This window comes from Akebia trifoliata, chromosome 8, assembly GCF_017979445.1.
Source record: "Akebia trifoliata isolate Shusen 1 chromosome 8, ASM1797944v1, whole genome shotgun sequence".
NCBI lineage: Eukaryota > Viridiplantae > Streptophyta > Magnoliopsida > Ranunculales > Lardizabalaceae > Akebia > Akebia trifoliata.
The window spans coordinates 17,008,500-17,030,197 of NC_141382.1; the positions used below are offsets into that span (position 1 = coordinate 17,008,500).

General features: G+C 39.5%; 1 protein-coding gene across 1 annotated transcript in view; it reads right to left on the bottom strand.

The window, feature by feature from the left end:
• DGS1 (dgd1 suppressor 1) overlaps nt 1-21,698 on the bottom strand; it is a 77,159-nt gene that overhangs the window by 27,833 nt on the left and 27,628 nt on the right. Inside the window, exons 8-11 of the mRNA XM_086452015.1 lie at nt 4,366-4,455; nt 3,650-3,722; nt 3,541-3,569; nt 3,338-3,461 (exon numbers count right to left, since the gene is read on the bottom strand). Coding sequence (XP_086308141.1) covers nt 3,338-3,461; nt 3,541-3,569; nt 3,650-3,722; nt 4,366-4,455 — 316 coding nt within the window. The remainder of the gene's footprint in view (nt 1-3,337; nt 3,462-3,540; nt 3,570-3,649; nt 3,723-4,365; nt 4,456-21,698) is intronic.

Genomic DNA, 21,698 nt, shown 5'->3' on the forward strand with positions numbered 1-21,698 from the left:
GAACATTAGGACTATTTTGATTATCGCTTGGATTCTCTTGCATATCAATGAATGTATGAGCTAATGATTTATATTTGCATTGTTTACGTTAATTCAGTCTGATCTTAGATTTATCATCCTAGGGTAACATTCACAGTCCTACATCAGTATTGTTGTACATTCTTGAGTGATAAGCTTATGACATGCAAAAGCAAGAAGCAAACAGTTGTTTCCAGATCTAGTGTTAAGACCAAGTATACAACTATCTTACATACATCTAGTGCGCTAACCTGCTTGAGACACTTTCTTCAAGAGATAGGCTTTATAGTAGAAATACCTTTGAGTCTCTTTTGTGATAATCAGGCATTCGTATACCTAAACTTCAAAGTTCTAAGTATGTATTTCACAAGAGGACAAAACATATTGAAGTTGATTGTCACTTTGCTCACAACAAGTTTTTAAGTGATGAAATAGCAATTTCCTATGTAAAGTCTGAAGATCAAATAGCTGATTTATTTGCCAATTCATTGGGTTGTAGTAGGATGGATTATATTTGTAACAAACTAGGATTATATGATATATTCTCCATCTTAAAGGTGAGTGTTAGGAGTAATAAGTTATTATCAGTAAGGGTAGTATCGTCCTTTTTTTTTCTTTGTTATTTGGTTATGATATATAATATAGATGGTGCAACTAGGGTGGACTCAATTTAGACTTTTCCCTCCTGAAGCAACATTCTAGTCTTTTTCTCTCAGCTTTTCTCTTTTAAAACCCAAATTTACAATGTCAATATACTAGCAGTCTAGCACATATTACAGTTAAACATGAAAGGATTAGCAACTACATGGTGAAGGAAGGTTAACATCCTTGTTCATGGAAATGGCTAATAGGGTCTTATGGTTCATCAATGTCTTTTATCGATGAATCCTTCAAAGAATTGGTATTAAGAATGAACATGACAAGAAATATTATAGAGAAATGATAATGAAAATCAAAATTTCCTTTTGTCTCCTTGAGACTAGAAGGTACATTAACTAAACCCATGTTGAGAAACACGACATTACTGTATTAATTGATCATTCATCTCTAGTCTAAACAACTCCAAATCACAAGATACAACGTAGTTCATATCATCGACAAAGTTTTAGCAAATAAGCAAGATGAAAATCCTTGAATCCAAAATCCTAAGAATGTGATACGATGAGATAGAAGAATGCAATAGAAACAAAGAAATAAAAATAAATAAATCAAGGAATGGGTGAAGAAAAGAGTGCTAAATGTCGACCATTTAGTTTTTCATAGAAGAATTATTGAAGGTTTTTCATTTGTGTAAGGTCAACAAGGAATCCATCAATCATCTCCCGCTTCATTGTGATTCAACATTAGAAGTGTGGAGGATTCTTTTTTTATCAATTTGGGATTTTTGGATTTTTTTTTTTTTTTTTTCGATACATGGGAGATTTCTGGATAATTACATGGTATTATATTTGTTTCGAACTATGCCTTCTCATCTATAGGTCATTTGATTTGGAAGCATCTTTCTTCGCGATTTCCTGTGGACCCTTGTTTGAAAGGATTAGGTGGTTTTCTTAAGGCAAAGAAAGAGATATATTACGGAGCAGAGGAGCTTATTTTTGAAGATTGTCTTTCCAAGATTTTGTAGTTCTTTCATTTTATCCTTTGAAGTTTCCAAGCTTTTAGGTTTCTTGGTTCTCCCATCCTTTTTCAATGAAAATATTTATTGAGAAATAGTATGTGCTATGATGTCATATAAGATAAAAAACCAAATAATATGTACTAAACAAACAAAATATTAATGTCATAAAACTACTTGAAAGAGATTCAAAAGGAAAAAAAAAATGCTTGATCTAAGGGGTAGAGCCAGGATTTTGCCCATGTGGGGGCAACTAAGAGTAGAAAAAATTCTGTGGGGACAACTTAGGAGTGAAAAAATTATTTTGTGGGGGCAACTAAGAGTGGGAAAAAAAATTTGGGGGCAATAGTGGCGGATTTTTTTATCCGGCGCTAATATATCTAGCAATAGCTCATTAATCTCTAGTCTTTGAAATTTCTTGAGGGGGCAAGTGCCCCCACCGTACATCCGCCCCTCCTGCTAGATCTTAAAGAGCTAGAAAGAAAGAGAGAGAGAGTTGTTTGAAAATTAGAACCAAAAGATTAAACAATAAAAGGACACACAAATCTGGTTTTTTTTTTTTTTTTTTTTGTATCAATAGGTCTTCCAAAATGTTTTTGATAACCAGAAAAAGGATGACCATGCAAATGTTTGAGAAACCCGTGGATTTGCATTGGTTGACCAGTTTTTCTTTACCAAATATTGTGACTTCTGAATTTTATGTGATGGTTGATCACTAAAATATATTATAAAGAGTACGCAAAAGGAGGGGAGGGAGTAGAAACAAACTGGTACTTCCATTTTCCAGTCCTAATTCTTCTTAACTCATAACGGTGCAAAAGAATTCTATTTTTTTTTATCGATAAAGATGATTTATTAGAAAGAGAAAAGAAAAACAACAAGGGGGTCGAGGAAACCCACCCAAAGCAAAGAAAAAAACAAAGAGAGCAAAGCACAAAAACACAACCACCCAAAACTACCAACTACACGCACGACAAGGAACACACCCTATCCCATCTCACAACAAAGTCTTCAAAGAAAATCCCTTTGAATTCCTTGTAGAGTTTACACCACGAGAACATAATCTCCAAGATAGAAAGAATTAATCCTTCCAATGTGGAAACTTTCCCTTCAAAAATACTTCGGTTTCTCTCTTTCCAAATACCCCAACAGATCGCAAAAGGGGTCAAGTACCAAAGAATCCGCTTAGATAACGAGAAAAACCTCCCCACGATAGCCAAACCTCCAAAGTCGACTTGACTGAACTAGGAAAACAACCCGCTAGTCCAAATAAAGACATGAAATGTGACCAAACGTGATAAGCTACCCGGCAATGAATGAAAAGATGATCTATAGTTTCCGCCTGAGAACTGCACATACAACACTAATTCGGAGAAATGAAGCTTCTTTTGATTAATTGATCCAACGTTGCAAGCTTCCCCAGCGCCACCAACCAAAGGAAGCAAGATATCTTGTGGGGTATCAAACCACCCCAAACAAGAGAATGAGGGAAGGACGATGCACTCAACTCTAGAAGCTCGAAGTACAAGATTGAACTTGGAGAGGCAACCACCTCAATGTAGCACAATGGTGCACCTACTTGAGGACCGTTATAAAGTCATGCATGTACATAAACCATGCAGCACAGGAACAAGTGTACACAATGAAATGATAAATCAAGGTACATGTTAAGAAATGTCAAGACAATCCTCTTAGTTCTCTTACCTGTTTAAACCATGCTCGGACTAATACAAGAAGAAGAAGGGAAAGAAAGAATGCTGGTAAAGCAGCAAGAATAGCAAAGTTGATTTCGTTAGCCCTGAGAATCTGGTTCAGTTCGAGCATTGCCCTGTTTAGCATGCCATTAGAAAAATTATGAGTATCATTTGATAGTCTACCAAGATGATTATACTTGTATTGCTACTCACGTCTCAATATCCAGTTTGAGCTTTTGAATCTGCGATGGCACAAAAATCCATAGTCAGGGATGACGAAATCCAAGATCAACCAATGGCCTAAAAGTAGCGTGCACTACACCTGAATGAGCAAAGCACGAGCAAGCTCTCCCCCCAGAAGATTCTGAATTGGATGCATAAGATCCTTCTCGTACCTGAATTTGAGAAATCTATGAGATCGTGCATTCACATACTGAAGTAAAGAATTCTGAATCCAATGCAAGTCGTACACCCCTTAACAGTTCATGAGAGAGCCACTTCAAGCTACATACAAGAACATGCCACTTCTTATGTTTTTAGCTGAACAAGAATTGATGAGAGATGTCTAAACAGATGATAAAACTATAGTCTCATGGACTTGAAGCCTTTACGCCTAAGGTTAATTTTATCTACATTCTTTTTGTGGGGGCCTTGTATTGAGGGTGAAGCACACCTCTCAGCGTTTTTTCCAAATGAGAGAGAACGATAGGTCTACAAGACTAGCTAACATAGAATATTAGGACAGCAAATGAATTAGAATTGCAGAAAAGAGGAAGAAGAGCCTATCCAAAATAACAGAGAAAGAAGAAAGAAATAGCTACAAAATTTGAAGCAAAGGGAAGAAAATTTAAGAAGATTAAAAAGAAGAAAAAGACACGTTTATTGGATCTACTATCAAAGAGAGAACATTTCATACAACCATAAGTAGCCAATAAACATTCTATAGTGGCATTCTAGATGCAAATTTCCATGCCCAAGTCTTCTGTACAAGAGTCATTGTTCATGACTGGCTTTGTTATAAGTACAGTAAGGTCTCACCTAGACATAACTATTTCTAACATTTCCTGATCTGATGCATTCTCTGGAAGTTTCTGACCACTTGCTTGTTCACTGAAAGCCAACAACATTCTGCAAACCAGGAAGCACAAAAAAACAAGGTTAGTGGAATTCTCATATTCCAACTTGTGTTTATGACATTCACCACAACAATAATCAAATATAAAACACTCAGTTGATAGAAAGCCTGCGGAAAATCCAAACTCCATGAAGAAATCTTCTTAAATTATATGATTTGCAATTTGTGTTGTACAATTGAAATTAATAGGATAGATTTTGATTTGAATTGCCATCACTGTATCAAGTAAGTGGGTTAATACCAACTGATCCACTCAAAAATCAGAAGAGGTAAAATCACAAACATTAAATTGAATACCGCAACTCGATTCAAATGAGCCAGCTATGGTTTCATGTGGAATTGTAACTAAATGAAGTCACTTGTATTGCTTCTAATTCCCTATTTCATTCCTTCATAGATGAAACAAAACTTTGAAACATGCATTTTGAGGGCCTCAAGAGCATTTTTGTTCAAGTTCAAAAATTCCAAATTCCATTTTCCTTTTTGTTCTTAAAACATTTTTATAGTTTTAGGATAAAATGAGATATATATGGGTCACATTCCGTTGACTGAAGAAGAAACACACGATCCCAACCATGTAAGCAGGAAATCCAATGGTCAGGATTCATACATATCTTGATAAAAGTAACCCATTGATATCTATATTGATAATAAATCCTGACCATTGGATTTCACACTTGCACAATCGGGATCATGTCTTTATTTCTTGAGTAAACGGAACCCAACTGTTAATCTAAGAATCAGGATTGTTAAACTAAGGGAGCTTTTAAATATAGTTCATAATGTTAGAATGTGACTATTTTTGGTGATATGAATCCCACAAGCAAGAGTAAAAAAACGGAGAAAAAACAAAAAGTATAGAAGGGGCATTTGGGATCATTATTTTAGGTCCATCCAAACAATAAAACTGAACTTCAATGCAATATTGTGAGAACATATTGCAGAGAGATTTTTCAAATGAAAACCATCAACTTAAAATCCACAAGAATGCAAAAGCATGAATTAAAGAGAAACTTCATAAAGCCTTAAACGCACTCCTCACTAGCATTGTTATTGGTCTCCGATGAACACTCCCACACCATCTTGTGCGACTTTAATTGATCTTATCTCCTAACCTTAACATGTAATGCTTGATCAAATATGAAAGGACAATATGGATAATGTGTGTCAAGAAATGGCTAACTTCTTTCACTCCAGTTCCATTGCATTCAATGATTCAAAATCTTAAAAATTTACCTAAGTTAGAAAGTTTGTTTCTTCATTATGACTGGGACAAAATAGATGGAGCTATCATGAACTAGAAAAAGCATCGGGAAGGAAATGGAACCTTTACACCGGTTGTACAACTTGTACTATTATGTCCAAAGGTTGGACTGCAGAAATGTGTAGAACTTTTGTGAACTTTCTGTTAATAGTCGAAACGTATCTTCATAAGAAATGGTTGTTACTGATAGTATCAAGAATATAAAAGAACTTCTTTCAACTTCTTGATGCAGTTATTGAAATAGGTCAAGGAAAGCTGTTCAAGTCATAACTGTGGAAAATTTGCAAACTATACTTCTTTTTATAATTTTGATCAAAACAAATAAAAAGTTGTATTGGTCATTGTGTGAATTGCTTGGATTTGATGCTTGAAGACACCATCTTTGATGCAGGACTGTGAATGTTACCCTAAGATGATAAATCTGAGATCAGATTGAATTAACATAAGCAATGCAAATATAAATCATTAGGTCATACATTTATCGATATCCAAGAGAATCCAACGATAATCAAAATAGTCCTAGGATCCGTTGCAATCCCACAGTAATAATTATTCAAGTACTAACAATAGGTTCCAATGGAAGACAAGTCTTCTTCTAGCTTAGGGTTTTAGTTAAATGTTCAAAACAGATTTCTAAACTCAATTTTAATGCAAAAATAGCCAAATAAGTGGTGTTGATTTATGGATGCAGCAAGTTAACAACGTTCGGAGAAATTGTAGGCTAAAAAAATGGAAGGTGATTAGGGTTTGGGGTGGTAAGGAATGATGTGGTCCGAGTGGGTAATGGTTAGGTTGGGTTTTTATGGGTATTAGGGTTAGCTTTAAAGGGAGAAGAGAATGTCGATGGGGTTTTCGTTTATAGAATGGATTGAGTAGGGTTTATAGATGTTTTAGAGGTTCAAAATAGAAATTTAATAGAAAAAGTCAGAAAAAAGATGTTAAGAAAAAAATAAATACCCACCTCGATTGAGAAATCGATAAAGAAAACAAATGTTACCTTGGCCTCACTCCAAAACGGCCTCACACCACACCATTAATGGAAATATAAAAGCTTTAATCTCAATTTTATTCATCACTGAAAAAAAATTACAGCAAGAAGAAAGTATTTAAAGTGTTCATTAAACCATAAATATAATCTCAACCATCCGACTAAAATAAGGAGATCCAATGGTTGTAAATATAACTTAAAAACAGCTTAAATAAAACAAAAGCAAAAATACCATCTATGTCTTAATCCCGTAACTTTATTTCCTTTGAATTTTCAGCCTATGAAAACTCATTAAAAAATCAATATAAAGTTACCAAATTAACCCTAAACACCTATACTAATATCATAGGCCAATAAAACATGAAAATAACCTCAAATACTTATCCTTAATGCTAAAATAGACTCATAAACACAAACTAAATAAAAACATGACCTAATAAGATTCCAACAGTGCTCGTCCATAAATTTCATGTCCATACTCCGTCCATCCACAATGAATCTAAGCATCTTTTTCTCCTTTGGAACACTCTGAAGTGTATGCCTGTGATGTCCTCATCAACTTCCCTCGACCGAGAAGAACTCGCCTCTAGTGAAATAAAACGGTGATACCTCTTCAATATGTCTGGATCAATCCGTTGTAACTCCGTCTCTGTAATCCATGTGCTATCTAAATCCGGTCTATTTCTCTATTTGACGAGGTATTTTTGATAACCTCGATGTCTAGTGGAGACCACTTGGTGATCATATTCTCTATTTTTTCACTCATGTGAGGCAAAATAGATACTCGAGGTAAAGGCTAAGAAAATTGGGATAGCATGTATTGTTGGTCAAGCAAGGGGTCAATGGCTAAATCAGTAGTAGGCCTAGCATGATCAGGTGAAATTGGTGTTGTTTGGGTAGGATCTAGGATATGGCTCGAGTAAGGATTATTAGGTACAGATGTTGGGCCATGAAAAGGAATTAAGTTCTCCACATTGAAGGTCCGACTAATTCCCATGTCTGTCGGAAGGTCAATGTAATACGCATTGGGACCAAGTCATTTGAGTATTTTGAATGGGCCAGCACTGCGGGCTTCTAACTTCTTCACAACTCCTTGTGGGAATTACGTAGGCCTTACCATTACTAAATCACCTACTTGAAACTCTTTAAACCTATGATATGCATCAGTAGATAATTTATATTGTGCATTGCTTATAGTAATTTTTTTTTTTTTTTGATCTTATAATGCAATTCATAAATGTGACATGCAAATAACTCTGCTGACTTAGAAGGCCTACGTGATACTGCCATGGATATAAGATCTACAGGCTTACTAGGTTTATAACCATGTACTACTTTGAATGGACTCGTGCCTATGGTCCTATTAGTGGAACTATTATCTGCAAACACAGCTATGGGCAGTAATGAATCACATGATCTAACATGCTCTCCTACTAAACACTTCAATAAATGTCCTAGACTCCTATTGGCAACCTCATTTTGATCATCTATTTGTGGGTGGTATGCCGATGAAAATTGGAGCCTGGTGTCCATCATGTGCCATAATGTCATCCAAAAATAACTCATGAATCTAACATCTTGGTCAAACACTATGGTCTTAGGCAACCCATGTAAACGAACTACCTCCTCAGAGAAAATCTTTGCTATATTAGAAGCATCAGAGATCTTAGAACAAGCAATGAAGTGAACCATTTCTGAGTAATGGTCTACTACCACAAATATAGAATCGTGCTTCCGAATAGTCTTTGGGAAGCCTAGCACGAAATCCATCTTGATGTCTTGCCATGTGGAATGTGGAACCGGTAAAGGGGTATACAAACCCGTGTTTTACTTATTTTATTTTGTTAGCTAACATGTCTTACATTGCACTATAATCTTAGTTACGTCTCGCTTGAGACTTGGCTAATAAAGACGATCCTCAATGAGAACAATAATTTTGTCCTGACCAAAATGACCAGTTACCCCACCTACATGGAGCTCCCAAACTAGAAAGTCTCGTAAGGATGTGCGAGGAAGATACAATCTACTACCACTAAAAAGAAATCCATCTTGTAAGACAAATTCTCTGTTACTCCTAATTTGATTTCCTGAGATGGCGCATATAACTCCCTAAAATCTGGGCACGTAGGATAATCAACTCTAATCTGCTCAAACCCAATCACTTCTACACTCACGGAATGTAATAGTGCAACCTTGAGGCTCAGTGCATCCGCAAGTTTATTTTCAACTCTCGCCTTGTGCTTAAGTACAAATGTGTACTTTTGAAGAAATTCAACCCACTTGGCATGTCTTGGGTTTAATTTCTTCTGGGAGTTAAGGCATCTCAGAGCCTCATGATCAGAAAACAAAACAAACTCTTCCGGCAATAGGTAATGTCTCCAATATCTCAATGTCGGACTACCGCATAGAATTCTTTGTCATAAGTAGAGTATTTTTGTTTTGCATCATTCAGTTTCTCGCTAAAGTATGCAATCGGGTGATTTTCCTGGTTTAGGACTCCACCAACACCTACCCCTGAAGCATCACAAGCTACTTCAAAGACGTTTGAAAAGCCGGGAAGGCGCATATCGGGAGCTTCAGTCATCCTTGACTTGATCTCCTTAAATGCCTTAGATGCGGCATTCGTCCATTTGAATTCCCCTTTTCATATGCAATCTGTAATGGGGGGCATAATGGAACGGAATATTCTGATAAACTGTCGCCTATAAAATGTAGTTAGACCATTAAAACTACGAATCTCATGAATGGTTCGTGATTCATGCCCTTCCAATATGGCTTTGACTTTCTTGGGATCTACAGACATCCCATCAGAGGAAACTATGAAACCTAAGAAGACAACTTGATTGAACATGAACGAACACTTCTTGTGGTTAGCATAGAGTTGTTTTTTCCTAAGAACACTGCAGACTTGTCTCAAGTGGTCTAGGTGTTCTTCCTGAGAGTGGCTATAAATCAAAATGTCATCATAGTAAACCACTAGGAACTTACCCATAAAGGGTCTCAACACCTGCATCGTAACCCTCATAAAGGTGCTCGAGACGTTAGTTAACCCAAAGGGCATGACTAACCACTTATACATACCATCCTTCGTTTTGAAGGCAATTTTCCACTCATCCCCTAGACGAGTACGAATTTGATGGTAGCTACTTTTAAGATCTATCTTTGAGAAGATAATGCCACCTGCCATCATGTCCAACATATTGTTGAGCCTTGATATTGAAAACCTATACTTGACGATAATCTTATTGATTGCTCTACTATCCACACACATTTGCCAAGAATCGTCCTTTTTAGGTGTGAGGAGGGTAGGCACAGCACAAGAAATCATACTCTCTCTGATGAACCCTTTTTCTAGAAGTTCGTCAATTTGGTTCTTTTATTCTCCATGCTCAGTAGGGTTTATTCTATAATGTGGTAAGTTCGAGAGAGCCACTCCAAGGACAAGATCAATTGCATGTTGGATATCACACATTGAGGGAAGTTCTTTTGGAAAATCATCAGGTAAGACATCCTGAAATTCTTTAAGCACTGGCTCAACTTGTCTAGGAATTTCCATAATTGAGGCAAGGGAGGCCTCTTTTGTGACCAATGCATAGATGATATTCTCATCCTTCATATCTTTTTCAAACTCTTTCGCATTTATGATATGGAGAGACTTTGACTTTGGCCCTTGACTAACCTCTGTTTTGGTCATTTTTTCTTTCTTTTCCGCGGGAGGTTTAGATGGCAAAGGGTTGAATCTGATTTTCTTGCCCTCGTGGGTGAAAGAGCGGGAATTGGAACGACCAAAGATGGTTACATCATTGTCGTACAACCAAGGTCTACCAAGAATGATATAACCTACATCCATGGGTACGACATCACACCACAAGATTTCTTTGTAAGATGAAAACTGAATAGGGACCTGACACCGCTAGGAAACTGGGATAGATGATGTATCTACCCATGCAACTCTATAAGGTTGGGGGAGGGGTACAGGAGTTAAGCCTAAGCGGGATATGGTATGAGCTGATACAACATTTGTGCAACTCCCGCTATCTATAATGACTTTACAATTCTTCTCCCGACACTTAATGTAAGTATGGAAGATAGAAGTCCTACGCCTGTCATTTGTTTTCTTCTATTGTGCTAGGGCACACCTAACCACTAAGATTCTTGAGACCTCATCAACATACAGGGCATGCCTAACACAACCCATGTGACTATCAAGGTCGTCATAACCCTCCTCATCATTGGCACCAACTTCAGGATTATATACTACTTCATCAAGTCCAACCTGTTCGCCTTCATCCTTTTCTGTTTCATCTGTCAACAATGCTTTGTTGATGTCTCTAGAGGGGCACTGGTATGTATGGTGTCCATAACCATGACACCTATAACATCTTTATTTGCCATCCCCTCGTTGACGCTCACCAACTATGGCTTTTCCTTTGTCATTCCTGATATTGGAAATAGTGCTTATCTGATTCCCAGGTGGCGGATTTCCTGAGTTAGGTTAGGCTCCAGGAGCAATAAGTCGAAACTCTCGGCCATGATGATCAAATCAATTGATTACTTATGATTTCAAATACCTCTCTAACTCTTGCACCATTAGATAGGTGTGATCTAAGATGCTAATGTCATGGGGAATGAGCTCTTTTTGGAACGCAAGACGTAAGTCCATCCTAAATCTAGAGAGAGTCACACGGGAATTTTCGTTGACATCGTATTGCATCATGTATTCATCAAATTTTGAGATGTATTCTTTCACAATCATAGATCCCTAGCGAAGCATTTTCCATTGGTCTAGAAGTCTCTCTTGATAGGACAGTATGATATTTCTCTTTGAGCTTCTCTTTCATCTCAGCCTAATTGACAACGGGATACTCATCAGCTCTCTCAATTTTGCGTTCAACATTAGTCCAATAAAGTTTGGCTTGGCCCACTAATTTCATCTTGGCTAACCTCACTCTACAACCTTCAGACATCTCATGATACTCAAAAAAAAATGGTCTATGTTTGATAACTAGTCAAGAAAGGCCTTTGGGTCAAGTCGTCCATCAAAGTTTGGGGCATCAATCTTGATGCTACACATCACTCTATCATCAAGATTATAAGGATCCCAAACCTCAACACACCGTGGTGGAGGAAATCTACCTCATCCTCCACCTTGACCTAAATCTAGACCTCTACCTTGACCTCCAATATGGACCTTAATGTCATCTAAGGCATCGGGGTTGTTTTGTAAAATAGATTCCAAAACGATCAAACGAGCATTGTTATCAATGATATTTTGAGACACACGGTTTGAAAGGGTCATTAATACTCGGGTAAGCTCAACGAGATCCCTCTCGAGGTGGTCACCCTTAACACTATGAGTGGACATATGCAACATAAGATTATGATTTCCAAGAAGATAATGATATGTACAAGGTAATCTCTATGAATCCTAATCTAAATGCGTGACGACAAGAACCCTAAGCTAAACCTTATCACTTATACCAAAGTTGATGCAGGACCATGAAATGTTACCCTAAGATGATAAATCTAAGATCAGACTGAATTAACATAAGCAATTAAAATATAAATCATTAGGTCATACATTCATGGATATGCAAGAGAATCCAAGAGATAATCAAAATAGTCCTAGGATTCGTCACAATCCCACAATAATAGCTATTCAAGTACTAACAATAGATTCCAATGGAAGACAAGTCTTCCTCTAGCTTAGGGTTTCAGTTAGATGTTCAAAACATATTTCTAAACTCAATTTTAATGCAAAAATAGTCAAATAAGTGGTGCTGATTTACGGAAGCAATAAGTTAACAACTTTTGGAGAAATTGTAGGCTAAAAAAATGGAAGGTGATTAGGGTTTTGGGTGGTAAGGAATGATGTGGTTCAAGTGGGTAATGGTTAGATCGGGTTTTTATGGGTATTAGGGTTAGGTTTCAACGGAGAAGACAATGTCGATGGGGTTTTGATTTATAGAATGTATTGAGTAGGGTTTATGGATGTTTTAGTGGTTCAAAACAGAAATTTAATAGAGAAAGTGAGAAAGAAGATGTTAAGAAAAAAAAACTAACCACCTCGATTGAGAAATCAATAGAGAAAACAAATGTAGCCTTGAACTCACTCCAAAATGGACTCACACCACACAATTAATGGGAATATTAAAACTTTATCTCAATTTTATTCATCACTGAAGAAAATTACAGCAAGAAGCAAGTATTTATAATGTTCTCTAAACCTTAAATCTAATCCCAACCATCCAACTAAAATAAGGAGATCCAATGGTTGTAAATAAAACTTAAAATAAAAGCAGAAATACCATTTATGTCCTAATCCCGTAACTTCATTTCCCTTGAATTTTCAGCCTATGAAAACTCGTTAAAAAAATCAATATGAAATTACCATATTGCCCCTAAACACCTAAACTAACACCATAGGCTAATAAAACATGAAAATAAGCTCAAATACTCATCCTAAACATGAAAATAGACTCATAAACACATACTAAATAAAAACACGAAATATGATGACTCAATAAAATTCCAATGGTGCTCGTCCATAAACTTCACGTCTATACTCCGTCCATCCACAATGAATCTAAGTGTATTTTTCTCCTTTGAAACACTCTGAAGAGTATACTTGTGATGTCCTCATCAATCCTACTGCCCATACATGCTGTGACAATTGGAAAACGTAGTGCATTTACAGAAATATTTTGGAGGGCTAAATTTAACTAGTAAGCACACAACTAAAGGGTGTACCGTGTTAGGATATGAAGAATGGAAGTACACATGCAACAAAAGCCTGATGGGATTCATGTCCATGATAATTGCTTTTTGTGAATGATGTCATGATATTAATGATGCAAAAGTATTACATATGACCATCTCTACTTTTGTCATAGTTTCCAAAGAGAGGTTGGACATTCTAAGCAGATTGAATAAAGGAGCATTGTACTGACAATGGTTGATTTCCGAACACATGTTTCCACTACAATCCTACGTTCAAAGATGATAAAGAAGTCAAAAGACAGCTTGATAACTGCATCAAGAGTAATGTTCCATCCTCAAAAGATAATGTGCATGTCCATCATAGTTGTCATAGCGATTGCTTATGCGATTTATGGTCACTAAATTGCATGGCATGTGTGATCTAGTGACTATTGGATCAATATGACATAGGACAATGCTCCAATGGTCAAAACTTTGACCATTGGAGCATTAAATTAATTCGTCTTCTCTTGTAAATACCCAATCCCCCCCAAACACACAAAGCCCCCACCCACCCAATTCCTGCTCCACTCTAAGTAATTTCTTTCCCTCTTCTCCTATAACTCCCATTTTCACTAGCTTCTTCTACATTAGCATCTAGAACCATTCAAGCTCAGAAGCAAGTCTTTCACTTCATCTTCAGGGTCTCTTCAAGAAACAATATCCAACCAACCTTAAATTCAAGAAGCAACATTCAAGAACCTGAAAGTGATTCTCCATCTTCCATAAGCAACATTAATTATTGTACTATCATCTTTCATCATGATGTCTTCTTCTTTGGCCACTTCTTCGCTAAGGCCTAAATATAATGACCCAGGTTGGAAATACGAGCATTACCATAAGTGTTACAGAGAAGGGACCACTATTTGTAAACTGTGTGGTGATGTAAGCTAATGTGGCATTGCACGGCACCATTAACACCTTGTGCGCATTGCAGCATCAAATCCTCTACCATGCCTCAGTGTTCCTCTTAAAATCAAAAGGAAAATCATTAAGGGATAAACAATCAAGGAAAAACCATGATGATGTTGAAATATTAGAAAATCACATGGAAGGTGGTGGTACTGATGATCTTCATGAATATGATACGGGGTCATCTAGACCACCATCTCAAGCACCTAATTAATCTCTTGGACCTACCTAGTCCACTAGAATAATGGTGTAGATTACATCAAGAGGACATGGTTGCCCAAAGGGAGAAAGGTAAAGGACCCACTCAAACGATAATGGAAAATCATTGTAAAGATTTAAAAAACAAAACAAAAGTCAAAAATCCAATATATTTTTTTTTTTATCAATAAAGATAAGTTTATTGAAAAAAGAAAAACAAGGGGGTCGAGGTGACCAACCCAAGAAACAAAGCGAAACGACAAGAACAAAAAAACACAACAAGGAAGAAAAAACACAAACAAACAAGTGGAAGACGAGCTACTCTCAAGCCAATGAACAAACCCTATCCCATCTCACGAGAAAATCTTCAAAGAAAACCCCTTTAAATTCCTTCTAGAGTTTGCTCCAAAAATACAAGAGCTCCAAAATAGAAAGGACTAATCCTTCCGTTGAAGAAACTTTCCCCTCAAAGATGCACCGATTGCGCTCTGTCCAGATACCCCAACAAATAACAAATGGAGTCAAGAACCAAAGAATCCGTTTCGAAGCCGAAAATGAAGCTCCCCATGTCAACTACGATTCCAAAGCCGACTTGACTGAGTGAGGAAAGCAACCCACTACCCCAAATAAAGACAAAAAGTGCGACCACATGTGATATGCCACTCGGCAATGAATGAATAAGTGATCCACCGATTCCGCCTGACTTCTGTACAGGCAACAATGGTTTGGGGAGATAAAGCCTCTTCTAATCAACTGGTCTAAAGTTGCGAGTCTCCCTAAAGCCGCCAACCAGATGAAAACCAATATCTTGGGCGGTATCTTCCCACCCCAGACAAAAGCATGAGGGAAAACCGCTAAACTACTTAGAACAATGCTATCGTACATGGATTTAACCGTGAATTTCCCGTCCCGAGTTCCTACCCACAATCTCGTCTTCTAAGAAATTATGCACATAGTTATTCTTCACCCTAAGAATCAGTCTCCCTAGTCTATCCACCTCCCAATCATTAAAATTTCTTCTAAACCCAAAGTCCTAGTTCAACGTGCCATTTTCTAAACTCTTGAATATAGTTACAACTTGATCTTTTTTTAGGGATAAGTCAAAGAGGTCTGGAAAAGAGTCCTTGAGTGGACCGTTCCCACACCACCAGTCTTCCCAGAGTCTCACCTTGGTCCCACTCCCAACTTTGCATTTTACTCTATTCTTAAACACCGTCGATCTTCTAAGGATGCCTTTCCACACTCCGCACCCCAACGCACCTCTCGCCGGACCACTCTCCCAACCACTTCCTGTGACTCCGTATTTGTCGACAATTACTTTCCTCCAAAGACTTTCCCCTTCCTCCCCAAACCTCCAGAGCCATTTTCCCAACAACGCCGAATTCATAACACCAAAGTTCCGAAGACCCAATCCCCCATACCTCTTGGGTCGACATACCTTGCTCCAACTCACCCAATGATGTTTTCTCTCGCCGTCTTTGCCATGCCACAAAAAGTCTCGACAAAATCTTTCTAGTTGCACTTCTATAGTTTTTGGCAAGGAAAATAAAGAAAAAGTATAAATGGGGATGCTGGCCAGTGCACTCTTGATAAATGTAATCTTCCCTCCACTAGATAATAGTTTAGCTTTCCACATGCTAAGTGTCTTCCTCATCCTTTCTAACACCGACTCCCAAATGTCTTTACTAGTATAACCCATCCCCAAAGGAAGACCCAAGTATGTGGATGGAAGGGTCTCTGTCTGGAACCCAATCAAGGCCGCCGCCGGTTCCAACCCGTCCACCTCACCTACAGCAAACAACTTACTCTTACGAAAATTTACTGGTATACCGAAGATTGCCTCAAAACACCTAAGAATGCTACTTAAAAAGCTCAACTGTCTCGGTGAGTAATCTAGGAAGAGTAAGGTATCGTCTGCAAACTGTAGATGGGACACCAACCCGTCCACACTAGTGGAAAAGCCAGTGAGTTCCCCCTCCACCACCGCCTTGGATAACATCCTTCCCAAGGCCTCCATGACAATTACAAACAAAAAAAGCGATAACGGGTCCCCCTGGCGAAGACCCCTCGAGCTTCTAAAAAACCCCGTTGCTGATCCATTTACCAATACCGAAAACGTGGAAGTTGAGATGCACTTCATGACCCACCTGACCCACTTATCACCGAAACCCACCCTCCTCAACAGGTATTTTACCAAGTTCCAGTTCACATGATCATAGGCTTTCTCTAAATCAACTTTGCAGACTAGCCCGGGACTTCTCGCTTTTCTACGTGAGTCAATGCATTCATTAGCTATAAGAACCCCGTCCAGAATTTGTCTCCCTGCCACAAATGCTCCCTATGCTGGACCAATGATGTTGCTTAACACCGTCTTGAATCTTGAGGTTAAGAATTTAGAGATAATTTTATAAACTGAACACACCAGGCTAATCGGTCTGAGATCCCTGATATCTTCCGTTCCCGACACCTTGGGAATCAAAGCCAGGAAAGTGCAATTAGAACCCAGATCTAAGAAACCTTCCCTGTAAAAATCCTCGATAGCCGCCATAACATCATCATTCACCGTCTCCCAACAGGCTTTGAAGAAACCTAGTGAGAAACCATCCGACCCTGGGGATTTATCGCTAGCCAAACCACGCACCACTCCCCACACTTCGTCTACAACAAATGATCTTTCAAGCCATCTCTGTTGCTCTGGGGTAATGCCATCGAAGTGTAGAGAGTCTAGAGTGGGCCGGTCCACATACTCTTCCGTATAAAGATCGCTGTAGAATTTCACCACCCCCTCACACACTTCCTCATCCCCTACTTTCCACGACTCATATACTTTGAGTTTTGAAATGAAGTTAACCTGACTATGAAAATTCGCCATACGATGGAAGAAAGAAGTATTTCTATCCCCCTCCTTGAGCCAGCTCACTCTCGACTTTTGTTTCCAACAGATTTCCTCCATTGTGGCTAATTTTTGGAACTCAACTTTTAGATTCGCCCGTCTTGATCTCTCCTCAACACTCAAAATCCCTCTCTCCTCTTTGTCTTCAAGATCTTGAAGTTCCAACAGCATGTTATTCTTTCTGTCATTCATAGTCCCAAAGATTTCCTTATTCCAGGTTTTCAACTTCCCTTTTATAGCCTTCAGTTTGAGCCTAAGCACTTTTCCTGGCCTGCCATCGAAATAATGCTCTTTCCACCAAGTATCTATCATCTCCCCAAAACCTTGATTCTCTAACCACATATTCTCAAAACGGAAGGGGGTTGGCCGATTTCTCGGTAAACCAGCCACCAAAGATATAGGACTATGGTCTGACACGGGATTTGGCCATTTGTCCTGAATAAGCCTTCCGAAATGTTCTTCCCAACCCATCGTAACTAGGAATCTATCCAGTCTGCTAAGTTTGTAGTTCACTTGATTATTGGACCACGTGAATCTTCCCCCACTTAGCGGAAGATCAATCAGAGCATTACGATCAACAAATTCTGAAAATTTACGCATCTTTGGTGTGATTCTCGGCCTCCCACTCTTCTCAAACGAAAACCGGACAACATTGAAATCTCCCCCCAAAACCCACGGTTTGTCCCAACGACCTTTGATGTCATCTAATTCTTCCCAAAAATGTGTTCGTTCACTCTCTAAGGTTGGGCCATACACTCCTGAAAAGACCCAAGAAAAATCCTCTCCGATCAACCTACATAAGATTGAGACTGAGAAAGCTCCGATGAGATTCTCTTCCACCACCACTAACTTCTTGTTCCATAATAAAATGATACCGCCCGAGGCCCCCCAAGAAGGAAGCGCACACCACCCAACTGATCTAATACCCCAAATTTCCTTGATCACCCTATCGTCCACCTTATCTAACTTTGATTCTTGCAAGGCTACAAGATGCGGTTTTTGTTGCTTCGGGTAGGCCTTGATTGCTGCTTTTTTCGAGACCGCATTCAAGCCCCTAACGTTCCAAGACAAAATTCTAATCGACATTAAGACCTGATAAGCGCCTTCCGACCCTCTTCCCTTTTGTAGCCATGAGTGAAAAATCCTCCACAGATCTCTTGAGTTGGATAATCTCCTTCTTCAGCCTTTAATTCCTTTCCTTAACCATTTTATCACAACACACTAGGTGCCTCGTGATCTTAAGCTTGGAGAATTCATACTGGAAACGCTCTCTGGGCGACATTACCACTCCCTCGTTAACAGTTATATCATCCCCTGAAAGGGGCCATTGTCCCATCACCTTCTGCATGCAGCACTCCACTCTGTTACTGGTTTTCAACGCCACTTTAACCAACAACTGGGACATTCTGCCTTCGTTTCTGACGGACATCCCCACTTTTAAACCAGCTTCCAGCAAATTGGCCAAGATTTGTTCTGTTAATTTCCGTATCTCAATTTGATGCTCTCTGCTATCCATACCCAATCTTTCTGGCATTGCCGACTTTAACAGAGAACACACCTTGCCTTTCAATAGCCTCCTATTAACCTTCTCCATATCAGACTCAAACAGAGAAACCCCCTCCCCCCCCCCCCTCTCGTACGGTAATCATACCAAAGATCTTGGTTGCTTGCTACGGAGTTTAATCTCCTGCAGGGTAGGCTTAAAACAGAAAAATTTCCCAGTCCAACGAAGCCCCCCAGCGTGAATGCGGAGAAACAAGCCCATGGAACCCACAATTTTCTTGTGCCTTTCGACAAAGTAAATAAGCACCTTCCTTCTGCCTCGAAACCCAGAGTCCAATTCCCGACTATTGTTATGATGTGGGGTTGACCTTCACCAATTCCTATTCCATGTCGTTGCGAAATCACCATGGCCCTGGGTTCTCCCTGTCGTATGCTAAGAATACAACCCTCAATGGATCCATTTCCTTCCACTATGGCCGCGCAACCAACAAGCTGCTCTTCCGCATCTTTCTCTCCTTCGTTAAACGGTTTCTGCCCAGCCCTACTTATCCCCTTACCTAGACATTCAATTTCCGTTTCCTCCCATTTTGTCGACCTGTCTGCGACGAAGCTCCTCCAGTTCTCAGAACCATTGTCGATGTCCTGTAAGCTTTCAAAGTTCTCCAACGACTTCCAGATAGACGAAGTCCTCAGCTGATCTGCCTTCTCAGCTTGTATGTTACCAATTATTGATTTATAGGCCCTGCAACGAAGAAACAAGCCTCAGGCTTTCTTTCTCCTCAACCCAAGCCCCTTAAAGGGCCCGGTCCAAATAGTTCCAGCCTTACCATGCCTCCCCTTGGGCTTGCAGTTTTGACACTCGCCTGGGCCCCCAAGTTTAAACATCCTACTGTTGTCCGTCAAGTCTGGTCCGCCCATCCTTGTATCATTGCTTTGGGCCTCGCTCTCCTGCCCATCGAAAGCTCGTTCTTGAACTCCGGTCGCATTAAACCCATTGTCGTCCCTATGGGCCTCACTGCCCGGCCAGTCTGCAGTCCAGTGCGTCTCTTCGCCAAGCCCAACTGCTTCCCTCGCCTGTGTTTTTAAACTTGTACCCTCTCTAACATCGAAGTGGGCCTTATTACCCAGCCCAACAACAACGTCATAGGCCACACTTCCCAGCCCAACTTCAACCCTATCCTGGGTTATAGAATCAGTGTGCCTTACCTCAAGGTTATGGGCCTCAAAGTCCAACCCATCAACGGTATTGGTTTGGGCAACTTTGGTGTTGTGGCCTCCCTCTTCGTACTGGGCCCATGATACCGTAACCCCTTCATCAAACGAATTGGGCTTGTTATTCTCTACTGCCCCAATCTTACGAAGCCCTTTCATATATTTTAAGTTACTCGCTGCTTTACCCAATAACTTCACTAAATTCAAATGTTTTTTCTCCCACCGGCGTGGCTGCCCGCAATTAATACTACTGCCTCGTGTTTCACTGTAGGAACATTGCTTGTTTAACAAGTTTTTCAGAGGTTTCTGCCAGACGCTACCTCTCTCTGGATTCGATAAACATCGGTTCGAAGTGATAACTCCAGGTGCCTCTACCTTCCCTGTCTCTTCCACCGGTTGGAACCTGTTTGCCTCCGACCGTACCCAAATTTCTTCCACCTGAGTTCCTCTCTCTACTGAGCTACTAACCCCCATAACTTCTCCCTTATCTAATGTTTTTGCTGTAACTGCCGCCGCAACATCAAGTCCTACTTCAGCATCAATTGCCATCTCAATCCCTAACGCATATCTGCTACCATCGACCCAAAGGTATAGGCCACGTGGCATCCTCCATGGCGATAGACCAACTTTCAGTCTCACACAGTCCAACTTTGCACGGCAAAGAGTGGTCGAGTCCACTTGCAGAAGACCTCCCAACTTCTCTCCAATCTTTCTAAAAACGTAACTTTTCCAAAGATGAAAAGGTAGGCCCCCGATGCGAATCCAAGTTCCCCCAGTCTTCCACTCCGGCTTGATGCTATTGCAATCTGCAAACCAAGAGCGAAGATGGAAAGACGTACCTCCCACCACAATCATTCTTCTGGGGTATACCTTCAAAAAATCAACTCTGTCCTCCACCATCAAAATGAAACAGCCGAGTTCCCACTCTAGAAATTTTATCCCCGCAGGCTTGTTAAGACCTTGTTTAATAACAGTTAGGAAGCCTTCCCAATCTGCCTCCGGAGAGCTCGCTTTGCAAATGAAGGCCCATCTCCAGTTGCCATAGATTGTGCTGATGTTGAGAGCTTGCTTGCAACCAGAAGTAGAGGTCGCTGCCCCAACCAGCCCACCAGAACCTTTCTGCTTGATGGCCTGGGAATCACTAACAACCTCTGCCCATGTTTTTCCTGGTTCAACACCCTCCACTAGTGCTGTCATTCTCATATCTGGATTTAGCAACATTTTCAGAAAGAGGCCAACTTCTCCCCATCCGTTGCCTCCCAAACCTTCTGGAAAAACGATTGCTCGCGATCGGACCTTTTCCGAAAATTGTTGTAGTTTCAAAAACCTTCCATAGGTGTTCTGATCACACTGAATGAAAAAGATCCTACTCTCCTTGGAGTACTTGACCCTAAAGTTTTTCGAAGACACTCTCGCTAACTCTAATTGCTTCAAGACCCAAGATGCTTCTTCTTCCTTAAGCTGGATAATCGCTTCTCGCCTATTACCCTTCTCCTTTAACTCAACT